At 30.2% G+C, this 15550-nt stretch overlaps 1 protein-coding gene across 1 annotated transcript in view; it reads right to left on the reverse strand.

The window, feature by feature from the left end:
• Positions 1–377: 377 nt before the first annotated feature.
• Positions 378–15550, reverse strand: part of LOC136984429 (serine/threonine-protein phosphatase PP1-gamma catalytic subunit A) — a 39674-nt gene continuing 24501 nt past the window's right edge. The window contains exons 3-7 of the mRNA XM_067281402.1: positions 9094–9324; positions 8912–9016; positions 6635–6858; positions 2805–2939; positions 378–951 (exon numbers count right to left, since the gene is read on the reverse strand). Coding sequence (XP_067137503.1) covers positions 844–951; positions 2805–2939; positions 6635–6858; positions 8912–9016; positions 9094–9324 — 803 coding nt within the window. The 3' untranslated portion in view covers positions 378–843. The remainder of the gene's footprint in view (positions 952–2804; positions 2940–6634; positions 6859–8911; positions 9017–9093; positions 9325–15550) is intronic.

Genomic DNA, 15550 nt, shown 5'->3' on the forward strand with positions numbered 1-15550 from the left:
TATAAATATATATATATATTTTTTTCATCTATGAACAGAATTTTTTATTTCCCAGCTAATCTCAAACAGTATTTTACATTAAGCATACATTTGAAGCCATTTTTAAACTAAATTCAAAATTTCTCGATAAAAACCCAATATTCTAATATTTAAACTACACAATTATATTTCACTTAACAGGAAAAAGGTCCAAGGAGTGCTAAAACAAACTAATCTTTCAATATTTGAGAACTAGATTCTCAAAAGTAATCTTAGTTTATTTCATTATTGACTCCATGGGTATCATACTCTCAAGATCTAACACTGAATGGGAAGACAAATATATCTCGATTATTTGTAGAAATGGATTGTTACACTCGTGTCCACACACTCAATGATTCAAAATGCATATATATTTTTAATGTCATGCTTTGAAAATTACAAACTAATGTGAATACTGCTAATGTTGCACCGTCTGGATAAAACTTACAAAACTGGGAGGTAAACTTGCAAAAGTTATAAACATATTGCATAATTATAGATTTATATTACAGAATAGGATATCTAACCTACATAAAAAAACAGTACTTCCCAAACTATGAAATACCAACTTGTTTCTATTCATTATTAAGATAGACTCTGTGTCAAAACACTGTACAACATTTCAGAAAAACTAAGCACATTATATATACATGTACTATTCAACAGTTTGTATTATCAGGGTTTTAAGATTCTCCGTCCTTATCTTTTAGGTCGTAGAATTACGGTATCATTTCTCACCGTATTCATTTGTGCATTTAAACGATCAATCTGTGAACATCCGTCCACAAATTCATTAGGATGGCAGCAAAATCACACCAGAAACTACTTTTTACTGTTTTTCTTGGTTACTTGGCCTCTCGGAGGAGTTATTGGACGTCCCGTATTCATTCCTCCATAAGGAAATTTCTTTTTGTCAGCTGGTTTCAATATCTGTGAAAAGAACATTTCAATTAATTTTGTCTAATCGACATATCAAATGTTAAATTTAGATTCTGATGTTTTTTAATATCTACTTTAACCAGGACTAGATAACATTCTAATATTTAAACTACACATTTATATTTATGAAATTTATATTGTAAATTTACATAAATGATAGTTATGATAAAAGAATTCATAATGAGTAGCTCCTCTCATTAAATCAGCTTTGCAACTTTTGTCTTAAAATTTACCCTTCTTGATCTCATTTCCAATAGGATAGATTTTTTGTTTTTAATAAAAAGACCATGAAAAACTGTCTCAGAGCAACATTCATCAATTGCTGAAATATGCAAACAGCAAGACAAAGCTGTCAACCAATAAAACACGCTTTTTGAAATTGGGAATAAAAAAATTAGCTAAACTATTTTTAATCTCATACTCCAAACTATTAAATATCAGATCTCATACAGCAATATTTAATATTAATTGTTTGTTAATTTTCTGATGTTTATCTGAACACTGTATTAAATATCTTTATATTTAATTCTAGTGAAGATATAATCAAGCTGAAAAAAAAAAATTTATTCTTGTTTGGCTAAACTAATAAAAATAATCAAGAATATTAAATTCTTTTCTTGGTTGGTCAGATTTGGGGTGTATTGTATAAGGGCCTCGATAAGCCAAAAAGTGCCAGGTATAGGCATTTGAATTCTTTTTAAAGATATCCTCATAATTATTTTAACTTAGATTTATTGAACAAACAACTTAACAATACTTTTATTTCTTGAAGTTTAATTGTGTAAAATATTATATTAGAATGCATATTTGATGATAAAATATGATCTTAATCAAGATGGCAAAAAATTTTAAATTGTTGTAGTTGATATCTATAATAGAGAGGTTGAGGTGCATATATTCAGCCCAAAACATGAACAGCGGATGGACGACCGCCATCTGGCAATTCTTTACGGTCAATAATGGCATTTGCTATGTCTAGAATGGCAAGTAGACAATTGGCTTAAACGTCTTCATTTTTTTGTATTTGGGTTAAAATAATAATTATTTAATCATTTAAAAATAATGTTGTAAAGAAACAGACTATTTTTATCCAGAAATTATTTAATTATTCAATTTTTTAGCAAGTGATGTGAAGTGCCTATAGAATTTACATATATTTGCCTTCATAATAGCTTATCTTAAGGTAGGTTTGTTTTTCCACAGCATCTTCTATCATCAACAGCGTAATGTGTTTGTAAATTTTCTAAAAATTAATTTTTTGAGCTGCTTTTAAATTTACATAAGCCACTACTTCCCTCAACAAAAGTATGAGGTAGTCCTATCATCTGATTGTATGGTAGGAGACATAATGCTAATTAAAAATAATTGTTTAGTGTTATTAAACATCCCACAAATACTTTTAAACAGTTTAATTTGTTTATTTACCTTTGCTGGTAACCCTTAACGTTAAATGTATCCACCATTTTTTCAACAAATTTCCCGTGAGTCAATGCACAACGTTCACCGAGTCACGTGATGTTGTGAACAAGCGCCACGTGGTCTTTTACTTGCACTTAAAACGTCAAATGTGTACTTCTGCTTGTCGTACAAGTTTAACATTTGTACTTGCACCTCAACCTCTAATAATGAATGTCTATAACATCAGTAACATGTCCAATATCTCAGTATGAATTTTCTTTAACTTACAGCTATAAAATTTCATAACTCATTCTATGAAAAAAATTACTATATTTATAATAAATTAAAATTTCTAATATTTAGGTATTAGAAATTTTTAAAGAGAATAAAGATTAAGAAGTAAAATAATTTTCAATATTTAATTATTATTTAATAATTTTGCTTACTTGGAAAGAACACATGAGAGTTTCATCAACACTCATCATGGCACCAGCATTATCAAATTCTCCACAATAATTCGGTGCAGAAAATAGAGTTACTAACTGTCGTTTGGCAAAAAATTCATATCCATCTTCAACAACCTAAATATTAAACAACTATTTAGAAAATATTTTGTTTTTTAATTAAACATATGGAAAATTATTATTTTCTTCAACTTCTCAACATATACCAAATTACAGGTACTCCTCACTTTATGACCAAGTTCCATTCCGACGACTACGTCGCTAAGCAAACTGGTCGATAAGCGAGTAGCTTGCACCGGGAATATAGGATCATTGTAAAATTATACAAATTATGCAACAAACTTCAAATTTATTCATAAAAAGACTATTATAGTACGCTTAGTGCGTATGTCACCATTCACCACTGACCGACACTCAAGCTGAGAAAGGGGATTCCCCGAATTGCAGGTCGAAACTCAATTGGTCGTAAGTGCAAGTGGTCGTTAAGCAGATAGGTCGTAAAGTGAGGAGTACCTGTATTTGAAATTCCCTCTTCAAAAACATGAGTTTGACCGTTGGTTAAGGACATACCGTATGTAGTGGTGTAGATCTGTGCCTCTTTAGATGCTAGATTTATTTGATATATCAAAACTATCTGTTATGAAATGTAGCTCATTATCAAGAGAATGATCTCAACAATACAGAAGGGCAAGACAATGTTAGCTGCCACTATTGTCTCTTATTATGATAAGATGCCCTAGCAATTTAAAAGTTAAAAAGGACCAAAAAAAACTGTTAATTCACTATAATACATTGTTCATATACTTTTTAAAAATTTGATTTAAGGACTATTTTAAACAACAGCTACATGGCATTAGTCAATAACCTATACATGAAAGTGAAATAAATTCACTCACTTTTCTTTCATAACATTGCTACATTATAATCATTGCTGCCATCATTGAAAACTTTAATATTTTTCAATAGTTTTGATAGCAAACTGGTCTCTATTAATTCAACAAAAATACATAAAATGAACTGAAGTGATACAGCTTTTTAGTATGCCCATTTTCTCTCATCAAAAGTCTTGTTTAGTTTCAACATGGAAGCTTGTTTTTCTTTAGCTGTGTGACTTGGCAATATATGACAGGCTACTTGTGCACACAAACCATTAATATATATTGATCCGTTTTAACTTTAATCCTGTTATTATCGGGTATAGTATTTCAAACAGCAAACAAATATCCAATGGATTAACAATATACAATTTATTACTCAATTTTCCCTTTTTACATATGGATTTTGGGATGAAGTGAACTCTCAACCCCTCTTCAGTGCTATAGAATTTGTATGTCTTCTCATAAAAAACAACTATAGGTGGAAATTCAATTTCAAGTACAGTACAAGTACTGTACATATTCAGTGTTTAAGATTTCATATACTTCTTAATCCTATGAGGACTGTTAGACATTACATCTTATAAAATTTGATATTTTTTCTTTTAAGATTTTCAATTTCAGTTTATTAAATGTTAAACACAAAATGTATTACTTTTAGTATATATTATTGTTTTGTAACATTATCTAAACTTTTTTGATACATTAAACAAAAATTTATTTAAAAAAACTGAAACAAAGTTATTCTAATTAATAAGAATTACTAATTGTTGTATTCAAAATATTTATATTTAAATGGAATTTTTCACAAAAAAAAAACTGAATTACCTACACTTTTTGGACAGACTGTTACATTTGGTCATGCTGACAACTGTCAAATTTCTTTTGATGTAGTCAATGTTGTCTTATCAATTGTAAGACTTTTTTGCCTTTTAAATGTGTAAAATTAGGCTGAGTCAAAAGTGAAAAAAGTATGTTAATACATTTCTTCTATCACTAAAACATTTTTAGCATATGCAAAAAAAGTAAGAGCTTTACTTTTTGTCTTTACCAGATGTTTAGAGAGTTACAAATTAATACTTTTAACATATATTATTTATTTGTATTTGATCATTTTTTTATACAACAAACATGCAGAAATATTTTTCTACACAAAAGCACCTGATAGCATTAAAATAAATGCATTTTTAATATGAATATAAATTCATATTATAAAATAATGCTAATTAGAAGAACAAATTTAGCTTATTGTCACAATCAAATCTATATATATAAAAACGAATGTATGTTGTATGTATGTCTGTCTGTGCTTGGTGTCGTGGTGCTGTGTGTGTGTGTGTGTGTGTGTGTTGTGTTTCCTTCATGCATTACCACACCATTTATCCGATTGCCATGAAACTTTGGAAAGTTGTTTAATACATTCCCGCGAAGGTTTGTGGCATTATTGTCAAGATCACCATTTCCCCCTTTCAAAAATATATTTATATATGGATTAAGGCTTTTATGTCCAACAGATGGCGCTAACTTCAGACAACCTAAGTTTGCTTTTCTGTGAGGCATTATGCTTTTCTGTGAGAATGGACCTAAGCAGATCATTTTCTACCTATCTATATAAATAAAATACAACGTTTGTTTGTTCCTACCGATTCCTTTGAAATTTTGACACACGTTGCATTCGAATATGCACGTGTTTTTATATAATATACATGTCGAAATTCTCCCTACGGGGGGGGGAGAATGGACGGGATTAAGGCTTACCGTGAAGAACTCGGCTTCTATTTATACTATTTTACATGCGGTTTTTTGCGTTTTTAATTGCGTTTTAATAGGTGACGTCAACAGAATATACACTAAAAAGGGATTTTTCGATATTCCCCCCACGGGGGAAGTGTTACACATTTATAATAGATACATTTTGAGCCACAACAACGCGTGGCCGGGTCAGCTAGTAATATATAATAATAATATCTACTAACTTCCTCAGTGAGTTATTGTTTGTTGTATTGCTTTGGTAACTGACACTTGAAAAGCTTTTAGTGTAGAGATGCTTCTATGCTTCCTATCATGACTTTGTAGTTAATTGTTCACTAGATTCCTCCATATAACTATTGTTTTTATTCTAATCTGTTCTATGGTAGTGTCTTGAGCTAACATTTGTAATCTGAGAGCATATGTTTGGATATCTTTCCTCATTTCTTCATGTGTGGGGAATTTCTGTGAGTACAATTCTTTTTCAAAACAAAATTAACATTAATTTAAACTCCACATAGTTTGTAATTGCTTTAGATTTATGGTCTTTCCAGACAAGGTACCTAGCTATACTATTAAGTTTACATTTGGTCACACTTAAACATTGACAGAGTCCATCCTGCTAAAGTAGCTACCTCATCTAACATATCCATGGTACACTGCAGATTCTAAAGGTATACATCATACTTACCTTAGAGTAATCATGTCTCTCAAAGAACATACCTCTTCTCTCCACCCAACTCAACTATGCACAAGTTAGACATAAATCAAAAAAGTATTTCAAATATCAAATAAACAGCCATATTCCTTTATTGGGCTATTAAGGCTAAATAATTACTAAGTAATTTGGTAGGAGACAGGCCACTAGGCTGCAACCTCTTGTTAAATATAATTACAAATTAATTAATTACAGAATAGCAAGAGGCAAACAGACAAGAAGAAAACAATTTATACATCTGAAAAACAATTTAAAGAAATTCATAAATTCAGATTATTATTTTAAATATAATACTATGATTAATAATTTTTAAACAGCTAAACTGAATTAATTTTAAAATTACAATTCTGATTAATTAAAGATAAATTCAAATGAAATAGCAAGTATTTACATTTCATTTAAATTCTATAAAAAATGGACTAGAAGATTCAACTTTGATAATGTAGAATCTTAAAAATTTTAACTCTTACCTGATGTGCTCTACATATGAGATCCAAATCATGTTTATGCAGAAATTTTGCAACAACGTCTGCACCAAATGTATAAGAAACACCTCTATCATTTTCACCCCAACCCATCACATCTTTATCAGGATCTGACCATAGCAAATCACATAGCAATCCTTGATCTGGTACATCAGTTGGGCGCATGATACGACGTATTTGTTCCATTGATTGCAAGTCGGGACTTAATCCTGTTAATAAAGCATCAGTTTAACTTTCATATATATTCTTTTAAAATGCGCATGCACACACACACACACAAACCATATGCATGTATGCATGCATAAAAATAACAAGTGAAAACAAGTAGAGAATGAAATTATTTAATCTATTAAATATTACATTTCTATATTGTGATTTATAAACTGGATCAAAATAATAATGTACTACATAAGTACAAAAAAACATATCAGTAGATTAGACATATACTCTAAATAAATTATAGCTATTCATTGTACTGTTTACTTATGCCTTGTAAAATATTACAAAAATTTCTGCTTATAACACAGTAATATATAGCCTACATCAGCATATTGCAGAAAATTGTTCAAAATGAAAATAAAAATTAACCCACATCACCAAAGTCACAGATGAAAATATGATTAGAAGACACTGTCTTATATATTATTTTGCATAATTACAAAAAACAAATAGAAAAAATGAAATATTTGAGATGGAATCATAATGCATCAAGTATTGAAAACAATAATAATTATAGTGTATTCAATGAAAAATGAGCTTCCTTATATGATCAAGACTCAATCATATAAGGCCATATTGTATGTATTGTAATATATTGTAATCATCAGGCCATTCAATGTGATTTAGACATCCCTTCAGAAGTGTTAAAAAGATACTTTATGATCACTGGGACTTAATCCCAGTGATCTTAATAGTTCTTTATAATAGTTCTTATCACCTATGTAGGTGATAAGAACTATTATACAGTGGTTTGATTACAATAAAAAGTAATTAATATACACCAAATTCTCCTTTTACATAAATATTTTTTTTACGCAGTTTTGATATAACATGGTGTGTAAAACAAAATTCAGTTTTCAATTTACATTATTTGGTTTGATCTAACATGTTTCAATAAATGTACATTTTTCCTACAAAACTGCTCTTTTCAAAACAAATTCACAGAATTTGCATATAAGGCTCCTACAGACACTCAGGTAAATTTTAAGATTAAATAAGTCATAAAAAACAGACTAAACATGTAGTAACCAGGGCTATGGAGTCAGAGTTGGGAGGAATTTCTGGCCAGAGGAGTCAGAAAAAATGTGTTGACTCCGGACTCCTACATTTTTAACTTAATTTTGTTTTTTTTATTTAAATGAAGGAAAATTTATTATATACTTATTATTTTTTTTAGTATTTGTGTTTTTAGACTTTGTAGTATTTGTGTTTATTAGTTAAATTATTTTGACCCAACTGAATTTGAATATTTTTGAATCATTCCTTTATCATCCCTGCTCTAAATAAGTACTCTATTTTTCTGAATGAGCCAGACTAATTGATCAAAGTATATTTTTTTCTTTTCCTGAACAAGGGGCTGAAGTAGCTAAATCGCACACCTTTTAGAGTTCAGAGTAGGCTAACCCCTACGAGCACCTCTGCCCCCATAAAATGACTTGGTATTTAATTTTGCCAGAGTCGGCCTACTAAACTTATCAGGAGTTGGAGTTGAGTGTTTTTTGCTGACTCTGCAGCCCTGGTAGTAACAATCAATCTTTCATTCAGACTTTATCCCATAACTGAACCAGCCAAGCAATTTAATTTGACAATTTGTATGACAATTTATCTTCCAATTTCTTTCAATACAGAATAGTTTTTGTATGCCATTTGGTGTCAAAAAGTAATGATTTTGGTTTAATTGAAAAAGTGGCGTAAAAAACTAAATTTTAAGTTACAATGATCCCTCCTCTGATTTGTTAACTAAAATTGAAACATTTTGTTTAAACACATTCTGTTATATTAATATTAAAGTTTGGAACACACCTTCATTTTTTCATACTGACAGTATCTTTTTTATACACAATTTTTCCAAAATGTTTCTACTATCTAAAACACATTAGGATGTATTTAATCCAATAAATGAATCAAATTGATAAATTTATTGTTGTAATGAAAGATAATTATCTTTGATTGATGTAATACAACATGTAATACGACAAAAAAACTGCTTTATAATTTTAAAATTAATTAATAGAGTAAATGTATAATAAATCATTCTCATACCTCCATGACAGCAAAATATTTTTTCATCAACTATTGCTGCAACTGGCAAGCAATTAAAGCAGTCTGTAAATGTTTTCCATAGTTTAATGTTGTATCTTCTCTTACCTTTAAAAAATAAATTTATGAAAGTTTTACTATAATTTAATGCAATAAAGCAATTATTCAAAGGAATTTTAACTTACATTCATCATAAAATCCATAAATTCTGTTAATACTTGCACATTCATGATTTCCTCTCAAAAGAAAAAAATTCTCAGGATATTTTATTTTATATGCCAACAAAAGGCAGATAGTTTCTAAGGATTGTTTCCCTCTATCTACATAGTCTCCTAAGAACAAATAATTGCTTTCTGGAGGAAACTGGCCATATTCAAATAACCTAAGTAAATCATAATACTGGCCATGAATATCACCTGGAAAAATGAAATAATCTTAGTTATACGTAATTTATTTAATGGCAAAACTAATTATTTGATTTATCAAATAATTAGCAGATAATTAATGGTTTTAACAATAACTTATTATTTTATACAATAAAAAATTAATTATCATTTTATATAAATTTTATTGATTTATCAATAAATTTACCTCCTTCAATAAAAGGAGGTTCTGATTTTAAAAGTTACACTAGAAAGTCTAGATATGTTAACTAATGCAATATTTTTGAGTCACTCCTAAAACTCATCCTTAAATATTTTTAATATTTTTTTTATAATTATACAACATTATTAACAACATTCAGTATTAATGTTGACTTGGAATAATGAAAAAAGTATGAAATACATATCTACCTCCAAAGACCAGTTGCATCAATTGAACATATGTGGAATCAATTTGCATAACTGTTCTACCTACCAACATTCTACCTATGTCACTCTTTTGACTTCATCTTCCAGATGAGGGTAAACACCTCTCCAGCAAGATCCAACAGTGCTGCCTTTGAAGAGCCATCACAGTCACTGGAAACAGGATCACCATCCTATCTTCACTCATTGACCTTGAAAACCAACTCCACACCACCGATCCAAATCTGTTAGTAACAGTAAACTCTAGAATAATTTCTCTAGCATATAGTGTCACCTCCAGGCTCAAGTACAAATAAATCCATAAGGTCAAATGGATCTTTAAGATACAGAACCCAAAATGTCATGCTATGCCCAGTTGACAAGAATCCAGGACCGGAGGTCCTGTACCTAATCAATTAGCATAATGCTACCATACCAAAGCATGTCATCAATACATTAAAACAAAGCTCTTTGTTCCATGCAGAGAAATAAACTTCCTTCATATTATCCCAGAAATAGAAAGCAAACTAAAGAAATATCATCATCTTTAGCTAATTATTACAGGTGGAAAACATCTATTACAACAATTTCACACAACTACACATGGATAATGCCACTACAGCAACAAAAAGTTGGCTTAAAGACACAAATATGGCACTTACTACAGCTAATAAAACAAAGTCTGATGTCTTGAAACACTTTGTCCTGATGAAAAATACACATATTAGGAAGGATTAAACTCACTTCACAATGAGGTAAATGTGGAAAACTGAATGCAGCAAGTTAAATTGTCAATACCACTACCTTACATCCACTGCCAACTATGTTAGGATGTTAGATGAAAATGCACTAAGTATTGCCCTTCCTGAACTAAATAAATATTTTGGCTCCAAGGCTGTTCTCAGTGACGAAAATCAACAAAGAAAGAGGTTATAACCAGTGGTTGAGAGAAATGCTTCTCATCCACATATCCACTGGAGAAACATCTTCCAAGTTTCTTTCCCCTTACCTTGAGAATTCAACTACCCAAAGTATTGCTGATCTCAGGAACATAACACTAATAGAGGATGAAGTGGCAACTACATTTCATAAGCCTATACCTCTCTATTAAACTTGAATTGGCCAAGAAATTCACCCAACATAAATTCCAATGAAAATCCTTGGGAAATCAAAGAGAACTACTCAACCAAAGAAAAAATGATAACTTGTTATTACTGTAGAACCATATTTTGAACACAAACAAACTTTTAAAATTCTAATTGATCTTATGTCAGAGTAAACCAACTTACCAACAAAAGAAATCCAGATTACATACTAAGCATGTGTTGACAGTTTATAGAAAATACATATAAAATATTTTTTGGTCTCGTTTTCATTAATTTTCACAGTATCTAAGTTCAATATATGAGCCGCTCAGTGCACACATCGATTAACTCCATAAAACGAAAAGTTGAGAAACGCGATGATGTAATGTATATTGTTTTTTAAAATTCCTCTGATAATATGAATTCAAATATATAATGTAGAATGCATAATTGCAGATATAGCTTTCATCTAACGGTATATAAAATTAATAAGAAAGAATAGCCAACAAACAATCGTCAGTAATGTTACAGTTTTTATGTGACTGGTGGAGTTAATCGATTTGGCAACTGAAAAAAGTAATAAAGTTAAATTTAGTCTTTACATTTTTAAGTTTTTTATTACAGAAAAAGTTAGTTATTATACATTTTTATCACAGCTTTTCCATAAAAATGAATGTTGGCAGTTCGGTTATAATATAATTTTTGTAATTAATTCATAGCAGCTTTATGTTAGCGGCATTATTCTTTGGGATGATTCAGCAATATTATAAATAATGTCTTCTTCATCAGCTGTATGCGAGGATTCGTCATTTCGATTTGTTGACAAGTTCTTATAGTAATCGTGTTTAACAGGAGGAATGAATTTTAGCAGGTCCATCATGTCTCTCCATTTTTCCTTTGTCACAGTTCTACCTTTAGGATATAATAAAGGCTGATCTATATTTTTCAAACTTTGCGGTCTACCCACTAAAGATTTTCTGATATTAATGGCTTGAAATTCTGTATCTTCATTATAGTCACATTTGAATTGTATGAGATAGGGTTTGGACCTTTCTAACTTTATCCAGCGTATTTTAAGCCAATTTACTGGAAGCCCTGTGACGGTTACTTTTCTGTTAATGATAGACTGTTCTAAAGGTTTTGTTGACAAAAAATCTTGGTGAGTCATTTGGATTAGATGAAATGGCGCTTTCTTTTTACATGTTTTGATTATATGGTACCAATCATCTGGTGAAAAAATGTTTTGATTTTTTTTTTCGCACATGACTCAATAATGGCAAAATCTGAGTCATTGGGCAAATAGCTGTGTCCACTTACCAAAAATTTCATGTCAATTGATTCAGCTTTGATTTCCGTGCTTTGAACAAGTTTCAATAAACTTAAGACGGTTTTAATATTTCTGTTTTGCCCGGTACACGAATCCGAATATGTTATTATTTTTTCGAAGTTTGCAGCGTAAGTCTTTATGTACTTTATTAGACAAGATGAAATTTCTTGAGACCCACGAGATCCTTCAGTTTCTGGCCAAACAAACATGTGGCTTATATTTTTATTGAATTCATGACATCCAAAATTATAAACATATAAATTTCGCTTATAATAAGCTACGGATGTGGTCAACTTGGGAAAGGCTAAAGCTTTTTCCAAGTCAAAAGAAAATACGAACAATTTTTCCGATGTTGCCATTCGATCGGCAGCCATTTGACTGCGAGCCCGTTCAGCCTCTTCTAAGTGAGTTTCCTTTTCAATTTTCGCCATCTTAATTCCCTCATCGTCTGAAGATTGAATTTTTATTTGAAAAGCATCACAAGTTTGACACGTATCCTTTGATGGCTGTTTAAAATGTAAATTAAATTTTGTAGAGAACACATTATAGTAATATTTTTCTTTCACTGGTGCTACGTTTTCCTTTTCACATTCTGTGATGTATAGTTCATACATCTTCTTAATATTTAAGTCAGGATTTAAATATTGTCGTCTTGGATTATGAGCTCTGGTGTAGTGACTACTGTAGGCTGGAAATGACTTTATATGCTTTATAACATTTGTATCATCTATTTTATTGCTTGCAGCGCGGCCTTTGCGCTTATCAATCAAAGATGTAACTTGTTCTTTAGAACAACAATCGTATATCCGCCCGTCACTCACCTGATAAGTGTCTCTAAAATATTTTTTACAAACGGGAATATCAAGTCTCTCTTTTCGAAAGTAATATGTAAACGAATGTGATCTTCGTTCTTTAGTTTCATTCGTAGGGCGCCTTCTTTTTATTTCGTTAACTTTGATACAACCTCTTAAGAAAATATTTTGGTCAAGTTGACTATGTAAACTATAAAATTCTTTCATGGCAGCCTCTCTCTCATCCGAAAGAATTTTTTGATTGCAATTTTGACGGCATCTGCATTGTATATCGACAAATGTTTTTGCAGGTATTAATTTTCCTCCCCTATTCCTGTATGCCAAACCCTTTATCCTGTTATGCTTTTGTAAATTTCGTATTCATTTAACAGGATTACGACTTCTTTTCCTCCTAATCAATGTGTTTGTTGTGTTTGTACTGTTGCAATCCGATGAATCCGAGGAAAACGATAAACGTCTTCTTGGACCAGACTTTCTGTTGATAAATCGTATTGAAGAATCATCACTGCTTTCCTCACTCACATTATTAGTCTCACTCATCTTGATTATAACGGTATAATACAGTCAAACCTGTTTTTATGCGGTCAATAGGGACCGCATAAAAGAAGTCTCACATAGAAAATAACTCAAAACCGTACGAAATAAAATTTATTGACAACAGATGTCAGCACTTGACTGCATTGTCTGGTCTATCGTCTGTTTTACATATTTTTGTCCAGGTGGTGTTTTGTTGACATTAAAAGTAAATTATTTCATTTTTCGCATATTCATGCAATAATGTTACTAAAATAAGTTCATTTATGCTATAATAAGTTTATTTAGCTATAATAAGTCAACGTGAGACATGACGAATTGCACGAGACTAGTCGCCAACTATACCGCACAAATAAAAAATCGCACAAAAAAAGAGCGCATAAAAAACAGGTTTGACTGTATTTGTTTCTTTAAAAACAATCTGGGAGTAATGTTGAAAAGACTAAGAAGTACACAGTAACATTCAGCGTGCGAGATCACTGCTATACTAACTACCGTTTGCATCGTGCTTCTTTTTATCTGTTTACCGATGCGATTTTGTTACGAATATTATTGAGAGGGAGAGAGCATCTTCGGCTGTTTAAAAACAAATAAGCATCGATGCACGGCCAGAACAGATACAGCGTTACTGAAACGATTTACATTAGAGTATGGAGTTAATCGAAATGGCTTCTGAAATAAATTACTTATTATTCAATGGCCAAAAAAATTTGCCATTTAACGGTGCTAATCTTTATTATTCAGGAAAGTTATTATAAATATAAAAAGTTATGACTATACCAAGGGCTTTGACACTTAAATTTAAGATTTTTCAAAAAGTAGAGTTAATCGATGTGTGCACTGAGCGGCTCATATCAACATTACAGCTAAATGAAAAAGTTGAAAATGATTTTTAATACATCATAGCCCTGTTATGAGCAATTTCATAATTTATTTTTCTAAAAGCACAAAAGAGCAGAGCATAATGTCTATTATTAGTGTCACCAACATTTTCAAAACAATTACCATCAAAAGTAATTGTAGTAGTAGTAGAGCATCATAACATACCAAATATATTTCCATACTATAAGATTAAACAGATGTTTTATATTTAATTTCAACTAATGTTTTAAAAATGTATGACAAATGAACATGATACTCATAGTCATTATTAGTTCAAACCAAGTGTATTATTTTATAACTAAAAATAAATTAAAACTAACATTTTTTGTATTGTTTTTAGCCTGTAAACAAATTTTTATAAATTAAAAATCAAAAATTTTAACGCAATTCAATTTATTTCTAGGTAGATGTATGAGCATATATATGAATTAAAGGAACCAAACCAAAACTCCAGCATAAAATGAAAAATTTAATGAGAAACATTGATAGCTTTTGGCTATCATTATCATCAGGTAAAATATGTAGAGTTCAAAAGATAATATAAGTGAATCAAACATTGTAATTTAAAAGGAAGAGATGTCACCTGATTGATTAACATTATGTTGTTGGAGAACAGTATTGCTATCTTTGTAATTTATGGTCATATTTTTTTTATAAGTCTTATCTCCAGCTTCTCAAAGACTTATTAGAATAATTTAGACATAAATTACAAAGATTCCAACACCCTCCCTCAAGCTTAAAGATCTGTATTTGAAGTCGTGCAATAAATATACCATAGTACAATATTCCACAGGATAACAGCCAATCAGATGATGAATTTAACATCTTAATTTAAAGGAAGCTACATCTAGGTTCTTTTTTCAAAATACTTATTTTAACCTGATAATGATAGCTAAAAGTTATTGAAAACATTTGTTTTCATCATTAAATCATCTCTCATTTTATGCTGGAGGTTTGGTTATTTCATCCTTCTACATTGTTATCCAGTTTCTTCATTGTTTATTGAATTAATTTTCTAGTTAAATGTTATATCAAAAAAGCAATGACTAACTAGCTACTTTAGTTAGTTAGGACTTTTATTTAGGACTATAAATCCAATCCACACAAACTAAAACTCATTAGATCATCATCATAATGGACATTTCCAAGTTGAAGAGAAGATATAAATTAATAATCTTTTTCATACTATATGTATATACACATAATAAACATAA

This window comes from Centruroides vittatus, unplaced genomic scaffold (assembly GCF_030686945.1).
Source record: "Centruroides vittatus isolate TY-2023 unplaced genomic scaffold, ASM3068694v2 contig_918, whole genome shotgun sequence".
Taxonomy (NCBI): Eukaryota; Metazoa; Arthropoda; class Arachnida; order Scorpiones; family Buthidae; genus Centruroides; species Centruroides vittatus.